The sequence below is a fragment of the Colius striatus genome, chromosome 6 (genome assembly GCF_028858725.1).
Source record: "Colius striatus isolate bColStr4 chromosome 6, bColStr4.1.hap1, whole genome shotgun sequence".
In the NCBI taxonomy this organism is placed as follows: domain Eukaryota; kingdom Metazoa; phylum Chordata; class Aves; order Coliiformes; family Coliidae; genus Colius; species Colius striatus.
The window spans coordinates 42,712,987-42,725,621 of NC_084764.1; the positions used below are offsets into that span (position 1 = coordinate 42,712,987).

The 12,635-nt window shown below is 42.7% G+C and overlaps 1 protein-coding gene across 3 annotated transcripts in view; it reads left to right on the plus strand.

Moving 5' to 3' along the window:
- Window positions 1-4,030: 4,030 nt before the first annotated feature.
- PPP1R13B (protein phosphatase 1 regulatory subunit 13B) overlaps window positions 4,031-12,635 on the plus strand; it is a 70,535-nt gene continuing 61,930 nt past the window's right edge. Inside the window, exon 1 of one of the 3 annotated variants that reach the window (XM_061998899.1) lies at window positions 4,031-4,307. In XM_061998899.1, coding sequence (XP_061854883.1) covers window positions 4,299-4,307 — 9 coding nt within the window. In that variant the 5' untranslated portion in view covers window positions 4,031-4,298. Of the gene's footprint in view, window positions 4,308-4,433; window positions 4,626-7,707; window positions 7,760-12,635 lie in introns of those variants that run through there. The other 2 variants (XM_061998901.1, XM_061998900.1) reach the window with 2 other exon arrangements.

The window sequence follows — 12,635 nt, forward strand, 5'->3', positions numbered from 1 at the left end:
ACATAGCACTGCACCTGTATGTTAACTGCCTGGCAAGCTACAAGTACTTCTGTGACTCAACTTCTAAAATTGCCTACCTACTCACGGCCAGCTCCTCCTGCGTGACAGCAAATGCCAAATGTCATTTTCAAATGGAGAGTTGTATTCTGTATTGAAGTAATCCACTCATTTAGAAAGGATACATAAAAGGATACACAAAAAACCTCAACACTCCAACCTATACTGACTTTTTAGGGATTCTATTCTGCCAATTGTGAGGAAACCCATCCTAACTGTAACCATCCAAAAGCCTGCTCTCTAATCTGAGCTAGTCATCCAGGCTCCATCTTAAATCAACAGAGAGATAGGAACCTTCAAAGACCTACAGATTTAGATAGTGGGATGAGTATCCCAGCGTGGAATGAATTGCCTGCAGAACTGCCTCTTGCCCTTACCTCCCCATCCCAATTTATCTATTGAAAGAGCATAGATGGCTGAGGCTACACGCCTAACTTCTAGATTACTGAAGCTGGATAAGATCGATCCCACCCTAACTGTTTGATCTCTGAGACTGTTTCTGGCTATAAATAGGAGTACCTGTTATTTAAAATAATATCACATGAAAAGAAAAATGTTAAATTAATTAAAAATAGACACTTATTTTCCTTTGACACCTCCAAAGCCTGAAAACATTTTCCTATGCTCCAGGAAAGCATCTTAAAATGTTAATGCAAAACTGAGGAAAACTTGGATCTAAGAAGGCAGGAAAGCTCATTTGCCTCCTTTTGTCTATGCATAAAAAAGTAGGGAAAAGTCGGTCCTTAGTTTTAAAAACTTTAAAAATCATCTACATTTGAAACTTACTAGAAGGTAACTTAAAAAACACAAGTAGGAATTGGACCTTCATCAATAGTCCTCTTGAAAAATCTCACTTGTCTCCCACCAGTATCTTTGGGAATCTCTGCCTGTCCTAAGAATAATGTTGTATATGGTCAAATAAGAGGTCTGACAATTTATTAAGTACAGTTAATATCCTTTTTTCTCAGTAAGTCTAGATTAAAACATAGTTTGGTAATTTTTCACTATGTACCCCTAGATTTCAGGTATTTTAGCAAAACAGTAAAATGATAGTTTGTACATTTCAAACAAATTTCCATTTCTAGGTAAACACAACCCCAGGATAAATCTCAAAAACTAACCACACCATAAGTAATAAACAGTAATTCTTCATTTTCTGATGTAAGTTGAACAAGTATCTATTAAGCTCTAGTATCTTCAACTTTTAAATTTAAAGAGTATCCCTGTAGTTTTTTTTTTAAACCAAGAGGAGCATAAAAGGTAATGTTTCAGTTACTCAGCAAATAAGCACAAACCTCTTCCCTTAGAAAAATGCCAATGAAATTAGAGCACCTCTCACAAAGGCAACATATTTGGAAGCAAATAATTTGCATTCAGTATCTCTGGCTTTATCTGCTTCCACAACCAAATTCTCTTACCTTATCTTCTTAGGCATCCCCTGAAACATGGCTGCTTTAACACAACCTCACTTATCTAAGACAAGCAATTAACTTGTAAGTATCCCTGGCCCTTTGGCCAAGCAATTTCTACAAAGCTGAAGGAATCATTTGGTATTCCAAGTGACCGTTTTCCTGCTCACAGTAAACAAAACATTTGTAGTTAGAAGATTTTATAATGGCTGCTCCATTCCTTGACTGCTAAAAGAGTGGTTCCCAAAAAGACTCTTCTGTGGGAGAGGACATGTTAATTAATTTACCATGCTGCAGGTAGAGTTTCAAGTCTTAAGCTTTTTATGTTTGAGTTGGTTTTTTTTCTCCTTTCTACGGGGAAATGGAAATGGGAAGGGGGTAAGGCAAATAGTTTATTCCAAGGGAAGCAGAAATAGAAGTAGGAACAGACTTGCATATAAAGTATGTACTCTACCTTTTGAAGACATTTCCTTAGCCCATAGTATCCAGTCTGGCTGGTTGGTGTATTGGCTGAACCTGCATCTCTCAAAAGCAACACAAGGTCAACAAACTTTTACACTAAAGACACCACAATTCCAACAGAGAGGTGCAGAGGAGTGCCCTCCTTCCCAGTAGCAATTGTCTACACCATATTCTCCCAGTTTCCATTTTGTCAGCATTCCTGCTGTTGCAATGGAAAAGTCATGGTGGGGCACTGTTTGAGTTTTTATTATCAATCACTGCAAACAGGGAGAAGTCAGCTGTAAAGCCTACCTGCAAAGAAATGATAAATCATCATTTAAGACTTGCTGGCAAAAGTATCTAGCCTGGTTAATGAGAAACTACTTTTTAAAGAACAAATGTGACAAAAAGTACACAACTCCCTTGTGATAATTAGAATTTCACCACAAATAGTAAGAGTTACAACCTGTTTTCATTTCCAGTCAGCACAGTTACAGGGTTAATACAGTTACTCTGACTACAACTTGGGAGTCCATTGGGTCTGTTGTACCATAATCTTCCCTACTTCCAAAGCTGCATGTGCAAGATAGAGCCACAGTTCACAAGCAACAGAGTATGAGAATAGTGTTATTGTCAGCAAGTAGCATTCCAAGTAGGATTTGAAAAAATAATCTTAAACTGACAAAGTATTTTGGGATTCTAATTAATTCTTCTCTTAGGACCAGTTATTAAAAGAGCAGAAGCTTTGACCTGTGGCCAAGCTGACACCAGAGCCTGCAAATACACAGAGCACGCAACATCTTAGCCATATATGTATTAATTTCCTAACTGTTTCTTATAGAATCTTACATTAGTAGGTTACATTCGACATACAGGCTCCTATTTAAGATTAATATTATCACCTGCCCTCGAAGACCTATACAAATACCTGTGTGCCTCTGTAAAACTTGCAAAGTTACAGTTCTTTTTCACTCGTAGCTGAGCTCAGTCACGGTGTGCTGCAAATAAAATAACAAAGGCTGGAAACCAGCCATTTACAGAAAAGAGTCGAAACACTGGGTAGGTCCATGTATTTTGAGAATTAGTATTTAAGACTCACGGCAATATGAAATTTGTCTACATTACATGTGTTGCAGTACTAACATATGGTGATGTTTTGACTTCTACTCGAGCTTGGCTTCTTCCAAGCTGTTAACTTTCATCTTGCTGTTGTAGCTCTACAGAATGAGACACCAGAATGTGAAGAAATTAAACCTTACTTTCAAAGACGAGACTAAACCTCACAAGAGCCTGACATTAGGGTGCTGGACAAAACTAACAAACGTATTCTGCTGTTAAGGGGAGTTTTGTACATCAGACAGATTGCACAAGTAAGGCATGGGTAAAAAGAGGGTGACGCTAGCCATGACGTTATTCCAGCCACAGAGAATAGCTACGCATCGAGCTGTGTTTCGGTACACCAAGGCGAGAGCCACCCCCCGCTCTCAGCCCACAGGCACGGCCCGAGCCGCGGGAAGCGGCCGCCCCGTGTTACCTGCCGGCTCCCCCCCGCCGCTTCCCCGCCCGCCCAGCGGGTCGCACCTCGCTCCCCAGCGCCCCGGAGCGCAGCTACAGCGGCCGCGCGGCAGTGGGGCCGGGCGGGGTGGAGCCGCCACGGCATTCCCCGCATTCCAGGGGCAGAAAGCGCCCAGGGCCCCTGCCCCTTCCACCACCGCCGGGGCCCGGAGGCAATCACCCCCGGGCAGCTCGCCCAGAGCGGGCAGCGCCCGCCGGGGGCCCGGCCCGGGGGCAGGGCGGTACGGCACGGAGCAAAGAGCTCGGGCCCGGAGCGGAGCCGCGGGAAGAACCGGCGGAACCGGGCCCAGGCGAAGCACAAAGGCAGCGGTGGGGCAGGGGGGTCGCGCCGAGAGAAATGCTCCCCCGTGCCACAGCCGGAGGGGAACGCGGCCCCGGCTCCTCACGGCTCCTCACGGCTCCCGCGGTCACGTGCGGCACCACGGCGCGCTCCCGCCGCGCTCCCCACGCGGGCCGCCGCGCGCGCCGCCCGCCGCCGCCCCGCCCCTGGCTGTTCCTGCCGCGGCCAATGAGGGCGCGGCGCTGGTTAACCCCTGGCTGGGCGGCGCGGGCGGAGCGGAGCAGGAAGCGCCGAGGGACGCAGGCAGGGAAGGCAGCGAGGCCGCCGCCGCCGCCGCGCTGAGGAGGGGGGTTGGGAGCCTGGCCGCCTTCGCCTCTTCCTTCCGCCCGCTGTAGGGAGCGAGGCGCGCGGGAGGCACCTGTCACAGTCGCCAGCGCCGCATCCTCCACGCTGAGAGGCGGCGGCGGCAGCAGAGGCCCGGCACAGCACGGCACGGCGGCAGCCTCGGCGGGGCTGGCGCGCGGACGGCTGCGGAGATGATGCCGGTGAGTGGGAAGGGGGCTCAGCTCGCGTCGTCGCTTTCTCGGCCTGGCGCCGTTCTGCCGGGCTGTGGGACGCCCTGCCGTTTCCTGTGGCGCTGGCGGCGGCGGATGGAGTGCGCGCCGCCGCCGTCATCCCCGTCTGTGTCCCGGCCAGCGGGAGCAGAGCGCGACGGTGCTGCGGGAACGCCGTTGGGCTCCCCGCCGGGGCTGGGACCGCCGGTCACCACCGTCTCTGCGTTTTGGACAGCGGGGACACGACCTACTCCCGCTTCTCCCCTCAGCGAGGAGCTGCCGCTCTTGGCGTTGCACCGGCCGTGACAGGTCGAGGGCCGCGTCGCTACGGGCTGTGATCTGGGCTCTGCCTGACAGGGCTCGTTCCCCGCCCCCCGGCGCCCTCTCGCGCCCGCGGCAGTTTCGGCGGGGGGCAGCGGGGAGCGCAGGTTTCACCGTCCGGGTATCGGCCGGAGGGGCGACCGGCTGCTGCCCGCCCAGGCCCGATGTGACGCGTGGGCGGCTTTTCTGTGTTTGTGTGAGTGGGTGTGAGTGGGGTTACGTATGTTTGTCTCGGATTATTTTTTCCTTCCAGACACCGATTTTTCGCCGCCTCAGTATGAGGAAGGGTTAACCGGCCCCGGGGCAGGCGGCTCCGGCCCTTCGGCCGGGTGTTGGGCGAGTGCAGGCGGCAGCTTCATTTCAGCCTCGCCAGCTCTGAGGGAAAGGCGGTCTCCCTTCTCGGTTTCTGCCCCCTCTTGTGAAACGGTTGCCTATTTATCGGAGATAAAATCTTCCATTTTCCTGCAAACAACCTTGATTGTCTTGTGTGACAGAATCCCTCTCCGTTTCCTTCCCCTCTCCCTCCCCCTTTCGCTGTGGGCTGATGCAGTGGTCAGAAGAGAGTTGTTCTTGATGACTGTTCGTTTTATGACAGGATCCTCTGAGACTGGGTAACACACGGTTCCATTCTTTTTGTTGATTTCTTTCAAACTCTATTTGATCTCAGACGTAGGTTTATGAGAAGTATCTCTTATATGGATACTCTCCCTGTATTCTCTAATTCCAATAGAAATGAGCGTTTTATTTACAGTTCCTCTGCAGTGTTTGCAGCCAAAGCACTGCAGCAAAAGGCATCTCGGTGAGAATATTAAATACATGTTTTATTGTTCTAACTTTGTTTCATGTCGGCGAGGAGGAGATAAATAGCTCAGACTCGATGTAGAATGTCAGATTGGAGAGTACAGGTAGTGTTTAAAAAACAGGTATTATGACAAGCTTTTTAACGTGACGTGCTCTGTGTCTTCCAACTGCTAGGTACCAAAATATCTGTTGACATGATAGAAGTTCAGTGCACTAGGCACACAGAAACCAGCAACAAAGTTCATTGAGTTACACACTAGTCCCATAAGCATACGGATATTATCTTGTAAAAACAGAACCAAGGTGACTGTCAGCTTTTTTAGCTTCCGTCATAACTTGGCTTATGCTTTACATTCATAAAATACTTACTGAAAAGCTAGCCTGCAAGTGACAGGCTAAGTCAGAACAAATGTATTTGCTTGCCATTACTAACCCATGTGTGAGTTTCACGCTAGTGCTGTAACTTCCGCAGTGCAGTGATTGATTTTTTTATGAAAGGTTTTTTTTTTACCTATTTGAATGTTTCTGCCAGTGTCTCGTGTTACCTTCACGGTGGCTTAAATTTGGCAGTTGGTTGTGCTTAGTTACAAGATTCAGACTTTTTATTATGTTTTTGAAACACACTTGACAGCTTTTTTAATACCAAGGGCTGAATTTTAATAGAAACAAATTAGCTTGCTACAAAGGTAGTAATGTTGCAGATTAGAACTTATTGAATCTGATTCCTAAAATGATAAATATTTTACTTTACTTGAAGTCTTTTAGATACCATTGTGGACAAACTATCTTAAGGTAGCCAGGACTATGCATATTTAGATGGACACTGTCAGAGAGGCTTTAGTCTTCCAGCTTCTCATCCCAACTATTTTATTCCTGGACTGCAAGGATGAAAAAAGCCAACCCCATATACTGGAATAATCAACATATAACATCAAATTCATGTGAACATATGGCTGTAGAACTGGACCAAATGTTTTGGTGTTTTTTACTTGAGGTTTTGTATTCTGAAGAGGGAAAAGCTAGTCGTCTAATTTGTAATGCAATAGAATTACTTGAATTCATATTCATAGAAGCTTTTCTCCTCCCTGATCCTGTTTGGTTTTGGGGTTTTTTTGATAATTAATGTAAGTACATAATAGCAAAAGAACAGACTTTAATATTACTAGACTTGAACTGTTGTAACAAGTGGACATCACAACAGTTTTGTGTCAACATAAGAAAATGAAATGTTTCAAACTTTTCGAGTTTCTTATAACTTGCATTTATTGAATTGAAAGGAACTGGTTGAGGCCATTTTTGTACTGGTAAGTTTTTGTACAGTCTGTACCACCACTTTTAAGAATGATGTCATACCTGGAGCATAGAAAATGGAATTATCTGATTTCCTCTTTTCTTGTGTTTTGTCAGTAGTGTTGGGTTGGGTTTTTTTTTTCCATGGGGGGAACAGGGTTACTTCTGAGAAGTCTTCATCAACTAAGGTTTCTTTTGTGTCCAGGATACCTCTCTCTGTTCTTTAGCATTCTTCCTGTACAAATTAATCTTGTTCATTCCACTTTGTTTTTGAAAACTACAGAAATAACTCTATTTTTGGTCTTGAACACAGGTGGGCTTCAAGAAGTAATAGTGATGTGGACTGCACTTTTCCTCACCAGTTGTGTTTTGCTTTGCTGACAAGGCACATCCATCATAAACTCTTTCATTGCCTTCAGGACATAAGGGCTACATGTATCATGACCTTACGATGCTACACCAAATATCACTTTTCCTAAGGAACTTACTAAGAGAGTTGCTATAAGTGTGCCTTGAATATAGTGAATATAGTTGTTTTCACTGAAGAAAAAAAAGAAGTTTAGGATCTATTGCATTCTTACAGTAAAATGTGCAACCCCAGAAGTATGTGATATTCTTTTCAAATAGGAAATCTTTTGAGTTAAACTAGCCACAGTTGTATTTTGTTTGCAGAAACATCATGGATGTAGCTCCTCTCTGAGCCATATAACCTATTACCTGTTTGGAGAAGCCTAATTATCTTTAATTATCTTCTCTTTTTTTCTTTTATTTTTTTCCTTCTGACCCATTACTGCCTTTTTGGTGGGACTTCAGGTTTGGTTTTTGGAAGAGTATTGGAATTTTGTTTCCTTGAGGAGTGCAACTAATGCTTTTTCTTCTTGCATGCCAGTTCCAAAATTACCCCCTACTGACAAGTATTAGCCATATTCCTTGGACACTAGGCTGCAGGCAAGAAAAAGTCACTTGGGAGGAGCACTGACTTCCTGCTTAAGAAGAGATACAATGGAAGAAGGAACTGCTGCAGTTGAGAAGTATAGAACACTTTCTATTCTTTACCTAGATTTCGAGTGTGATTCTTTTGCAGCATAGATGAGGTAACATAGCATGCAAAAGGTATAGAACTAGGTAGAGTCTGTAGAGTGGTAAGAGAGGCAATGTTGTGTAAGAAATTGTGAGGAATTCAGTCTCCTAGGAGGAGCAGTTTTGCATATTCCCTTAGCTGCAGAGCTTTTCTAGTTTTGCCTGTAACTTAATTGGGAGAAATTACTATCAGTGAGGTTGCAGCCAGCACTCATATTTTTGAACACATTGAGGAGGAACCTTGTAGGATTTTGTGCAAGGCTTAGAATCAAAGACTTGTTGGACATGTCTGTTTTTATGTACAGGACCTGGTGGTTTTGTTTGTGGTTTTAATAGAAGTGAGAGTGAAAAGTTTGGAGAAGGTTTCATGATGTTTTGGGGGTTTTTTATCTGCCTAGTTAGTTTTGTGAGACACTGCAACTCTTCTCCAAAGATGACCATGACTGATGTATATTTTGTGTTGGACTAGACAATATACAAGTGGATTTCAAGTATTACAGTGTGCATTAGTTGCTACATAAGTTCCTGACCTGTGGTGACAGATAGCATGGCTAATAAAACACCAACCAAAGATGAATGTCTGCAGTAGTTATTTTTGAATAAAGCTATCTTCTAGGTGAGTTGAGAAAAAGGGGGAGGTTATTCATTTCTTTGTTGTTTGGTTTTGGGTTTTTTTTTCAAATAAGTGTACATTTGTTACGGATACAGTCTAAAACCTTTCCCCAAAAGTCCAAAATGGGCATTGCTTATTCCTAATTTGGAGGCAAAATCTTTTAGAATCACTGTATGTTGTTCTCTTTCCTTAGGAAGGTCACCACTTACACAATTCTACACTGGAAAAGTCTAAAGGAAGATATGTCACTTTAATACACTTCAGTTGATATTGGGAGTTCTCAGGGGTGTTGAGATAAAATACATTGCAATTAATACAGAGCTGTACAGTTATCAGTGATACTGATATCGTTCTTGTTTGCTGAATAAATCTGAGCTGACTGTAGAGAATAATTTGCAAGTCTATCAGCCGTTACTAATGGAGTCATTTACTGCAAGGAAGCTTAAAGGCCATTTCCTGGATGTTTTGGATCATGTCATAGAATCACAGAATGGTAGGGATTGGAAGGGACCTGTAGAGATCATCCAGTCCAACCCTCCTGCCAAAGCAGATCCACCTAGATCAAGTCACACAGGAACATGTCCAGGTGGGTTTTGAAGAGCTCCAGAGAAGGAGCCTCCACACCCTCCCTGGGCAGCCTGGGCCAGTGCTCTGTCACATATATGTATGTATATTTCATACAGATATATATACTCACACTTACCTTGTGCTAAACCAGTATGTAATCGACAAAGGGGAGAATACCCCATGCTCTCAAGCATAAGAAAATGTCATGCTTTTTAATCTGTATGGAGGTTCATCAGTTACTTTCAGTTTTTGTTCATTTTCATAAGGCTGTGTCACTGGTGGGTTTTTTTAGGATGACAGACTATGGCCTATTTCATCAGCTTCACAATGTCAACAAGTGTTATTAATACAGTTAGTATTATTAACACATTTTTCTGATAATAGAATATGTTTAATAGGTATGTGTGGATTCTAATGAAACAGAAAATTTTGAGGGAAAGGATACTTTCTCTTAGTTTGTTTTCATAGATTAACATAGATGAGATTGTTGCCCGTTGCAGACTTTAAAGTAGGTGTTTATTTGTCAACAAAATTCCATTACAGTAGATTGAGTTATATTAATCTAACACATCCAAGTTTGATGTGAGTTAGTAAAAAAAAAATCTACTTGATTCGTTTGTTTGTATGAAGATTGCATATGCTGTGCAGCAGCCCCCATCATGGTCAGAGTTGTCTGTACATACAATAAAGACAATGCCTTTTTAAGGAATCTGTGGTCTAATGCTTAGTATTAACATTGAAGCTCAAATTTATTATCTTCTTCAACATCCAGGGGAGTTTAGATCTAATTTATTTTGTCCTTAAAAGCGGAAGACATGTTCAAAACCGACAAATAGTTGTTGGCAGTGGAGGTTTGAAGAAGCAAATGAGTTACTGCCTAATTGGGGGAGGTGTGGGGAAGATGTCTTGCTCCCTTTCCGTTGTGACTCACTGTTGGAATTTACAAGTCTTATGTGTTTGTCTAAATTAAAAGCTTAGTATTATCATACATTAATTAGTAGCACAGGAGTCCTCAAGATACTTTAACTCTAACTGCATATTCTAGCCTAGGATAGATTCGTTATGGGGCCTATGTCAGACTGCAGCAAACTGAGATGTTTATTTGGATTAAGCTGGAAGATGATATTATTAGGTGATTTCAAATTTCTTCAACGTAATTCTTCACTTGTGGACAGCTTTTCCGTCTGTCTTGGATTCTATGTTTCACTGAGTCTTGAGTTGTAAGATCTTAAATAAATATTACAAAATATTCGTTTGAATGCTTCAGGTTGTTAGTTTGGAAATGTGTCATTAGAATCAATTTAACTTGGAAGCATGTAATAACCTCTAATGATTAGGCAATATATCCATGGAATGTACTCAGTGTTTTGATTTTCTGACAGACAGTAGTAGAAGTATATTGTGCAATAACAGGCTCTGTCTTTTAGAAGTAGATTTGTGTGTTAGTCAACAATGGTAGCAGAAGGACAGAGCCCAAATTCTGTAATAACTCTAGAGGACAAGTAGAATATGAACTGCTTGCTGGAGGAACAGAATAGTTGTGTACTCAGTTTTCAGTCACTTTGTCTAGATTCTAGGTCACTCTTAGTTTTCTTAAATCTCGCTTAGAAGTGAGTACATGTAATCTTGTTGGTATGGGAGAGCTCAGGGTTATCATGATGGTGCAGTAGGATATTGGAGCAACTGAATTCCGGGACTGACGTTTCACAACAGGGATGAACTGTGTTAATCATTTCCTGAGGCCAGTGGAAGAGGCTCTTTCCTCTTCCTTGCTGCTCATTCCCAGCATTTGCTGTGAATGGACTGCACTGCTTGTTTCAATAAACTGATCCAGGTCACTACAAATGTGAAAAATAGTTGTATCCAAAGAACGCTGAAGACTTACATGTCCATGCACATATATATGTATGTTTTGCATGGCTGGTGCATTAAATCAGCTTACATTGGGACTGTTGTATTGTCCATGTTGGTACAGGAGGGAGCAGACTGCTTGGCTGACACTGATAACAGAGAAGGGGATGAGGAAGTGGAATCTCTCTCTTTCAGTATTTGTGTTTGAATAGTTTAGTCTGTTGTGGAGCTGCACCCCAGGTGACATACTTTTGAATTTTATTCTATATTTACCAGGTCAGTAGAATAGTGAAATGAAGCTGAAGATCTCTGCAGTGCAGTAACGTCGTTACTTCAGAGGTGATTTATGGTTTCGCCAGCTTTCACATCTTTTTATGTGTACCAAGTGACACTGTATTTTCCCTGAAACAGGAAAAAGTGAAGGGTGTTGCTTTTTTTTTGGTAAAATTTTGTTTTTGAGGAAATCTTGAGAAACAAATATAAAGATGGGACCAAAGAATCCCCAATAAAACTTAGGTGGCAGTTGCTAGTCTGCCATCATTTTTCCCTAAACACACTTTTCAGTATTGCATTCCTGTTTTTTGCCCATGATTTCCTTAACCCTATTCATATGTAATTTAGCCTATTTCAGTAGTGGAAATGCAACTAAGAGTGTTTAGTTTCCAATTCATTGCTTTGCTTAGCAGCAGAGTTCTATTTATGTGTGAGCAGACTGTAGCTATACAACTATTTTATTTAAAGAATTCCGACTTCAGCAGGAAGCAATCTAATCTAAACTTGCATATGTTGCAGACACTGTATTTAACCTGTGTATCCTTATGTCTACTTGAAGATCAACAAAAGGATTTCAGCTTTCACATGCTTAAATTATTGTTTATAAACAGAATGGGGAAAATGAGGCTTCAGTTTTGTGTAGGTGAACTTGGTGTAAGTGCAGGGGCTGCTGTAGTCCTGCTGCTTCCTCTCTTGTATTGGCTCTGGTATTATCTGATTCTGTGCTGATCTGTTTCAGTATGCAAACTCAGCGGGAAGTTGTTTGCCTGTTTTTTTAGCCAGGATACTTTTCTGCCAGCTGAGAACACTGACACCAACACTGGAACCGGCACAAGGATGAGCAAAGACGTGTACACTATGAGAAGGATGTAGTCAGTTTTACCACCTTAGGTGATTTGGGTTTTTCAGCCTGAGACAACTCTGTGGTGGCAAATGAATATCGAGATGGTTTTGGTATGTGATCTGTGTCCTGAGTGGCAGAGAAACGTAACTTCCTGACTCCCTAAAATCAAACCAAGAAAACAGTGCAGTGCCCAAGGTTCTGCTAGGCGAATCTAGGAGAAATTCTCCAATCCCAAATCCTTTGCATTGACCCCAAGCACACAAGCACAGTGCTCTTACTAACATCTGAATTCATTCTCTCTTGTGCTCTACTGGGAGCAACTTTTGACACTTCAGACCAGCAAATCTGGCTCTCCTAAATGCTAGAATGTATCTGTATAAACCTACTAAAGGTGAATAGCTGAGAATTGTTGAGAGTTAACAGTATTAAATAAAAAAGCAGTAGACAGGGATGCATTATTAGTATGTCGAAAAAAGTATTGCCTGCATTGCTGTCAGATGTTTAAAGGGAAAGAAGCAGGGTGGTTTCAGACTAACAGTTTAGCATAGCCATTAAGTAAAGGCTTACCTGAATATAAATAATGTATGTAGTTGTAATTTCTCAAGCTGGGTAAGGTCTTGATGTAGAACAACAGGTGCAGTTTAAGTTGAGAAGACATACTTTGGATGCATATTTGCAT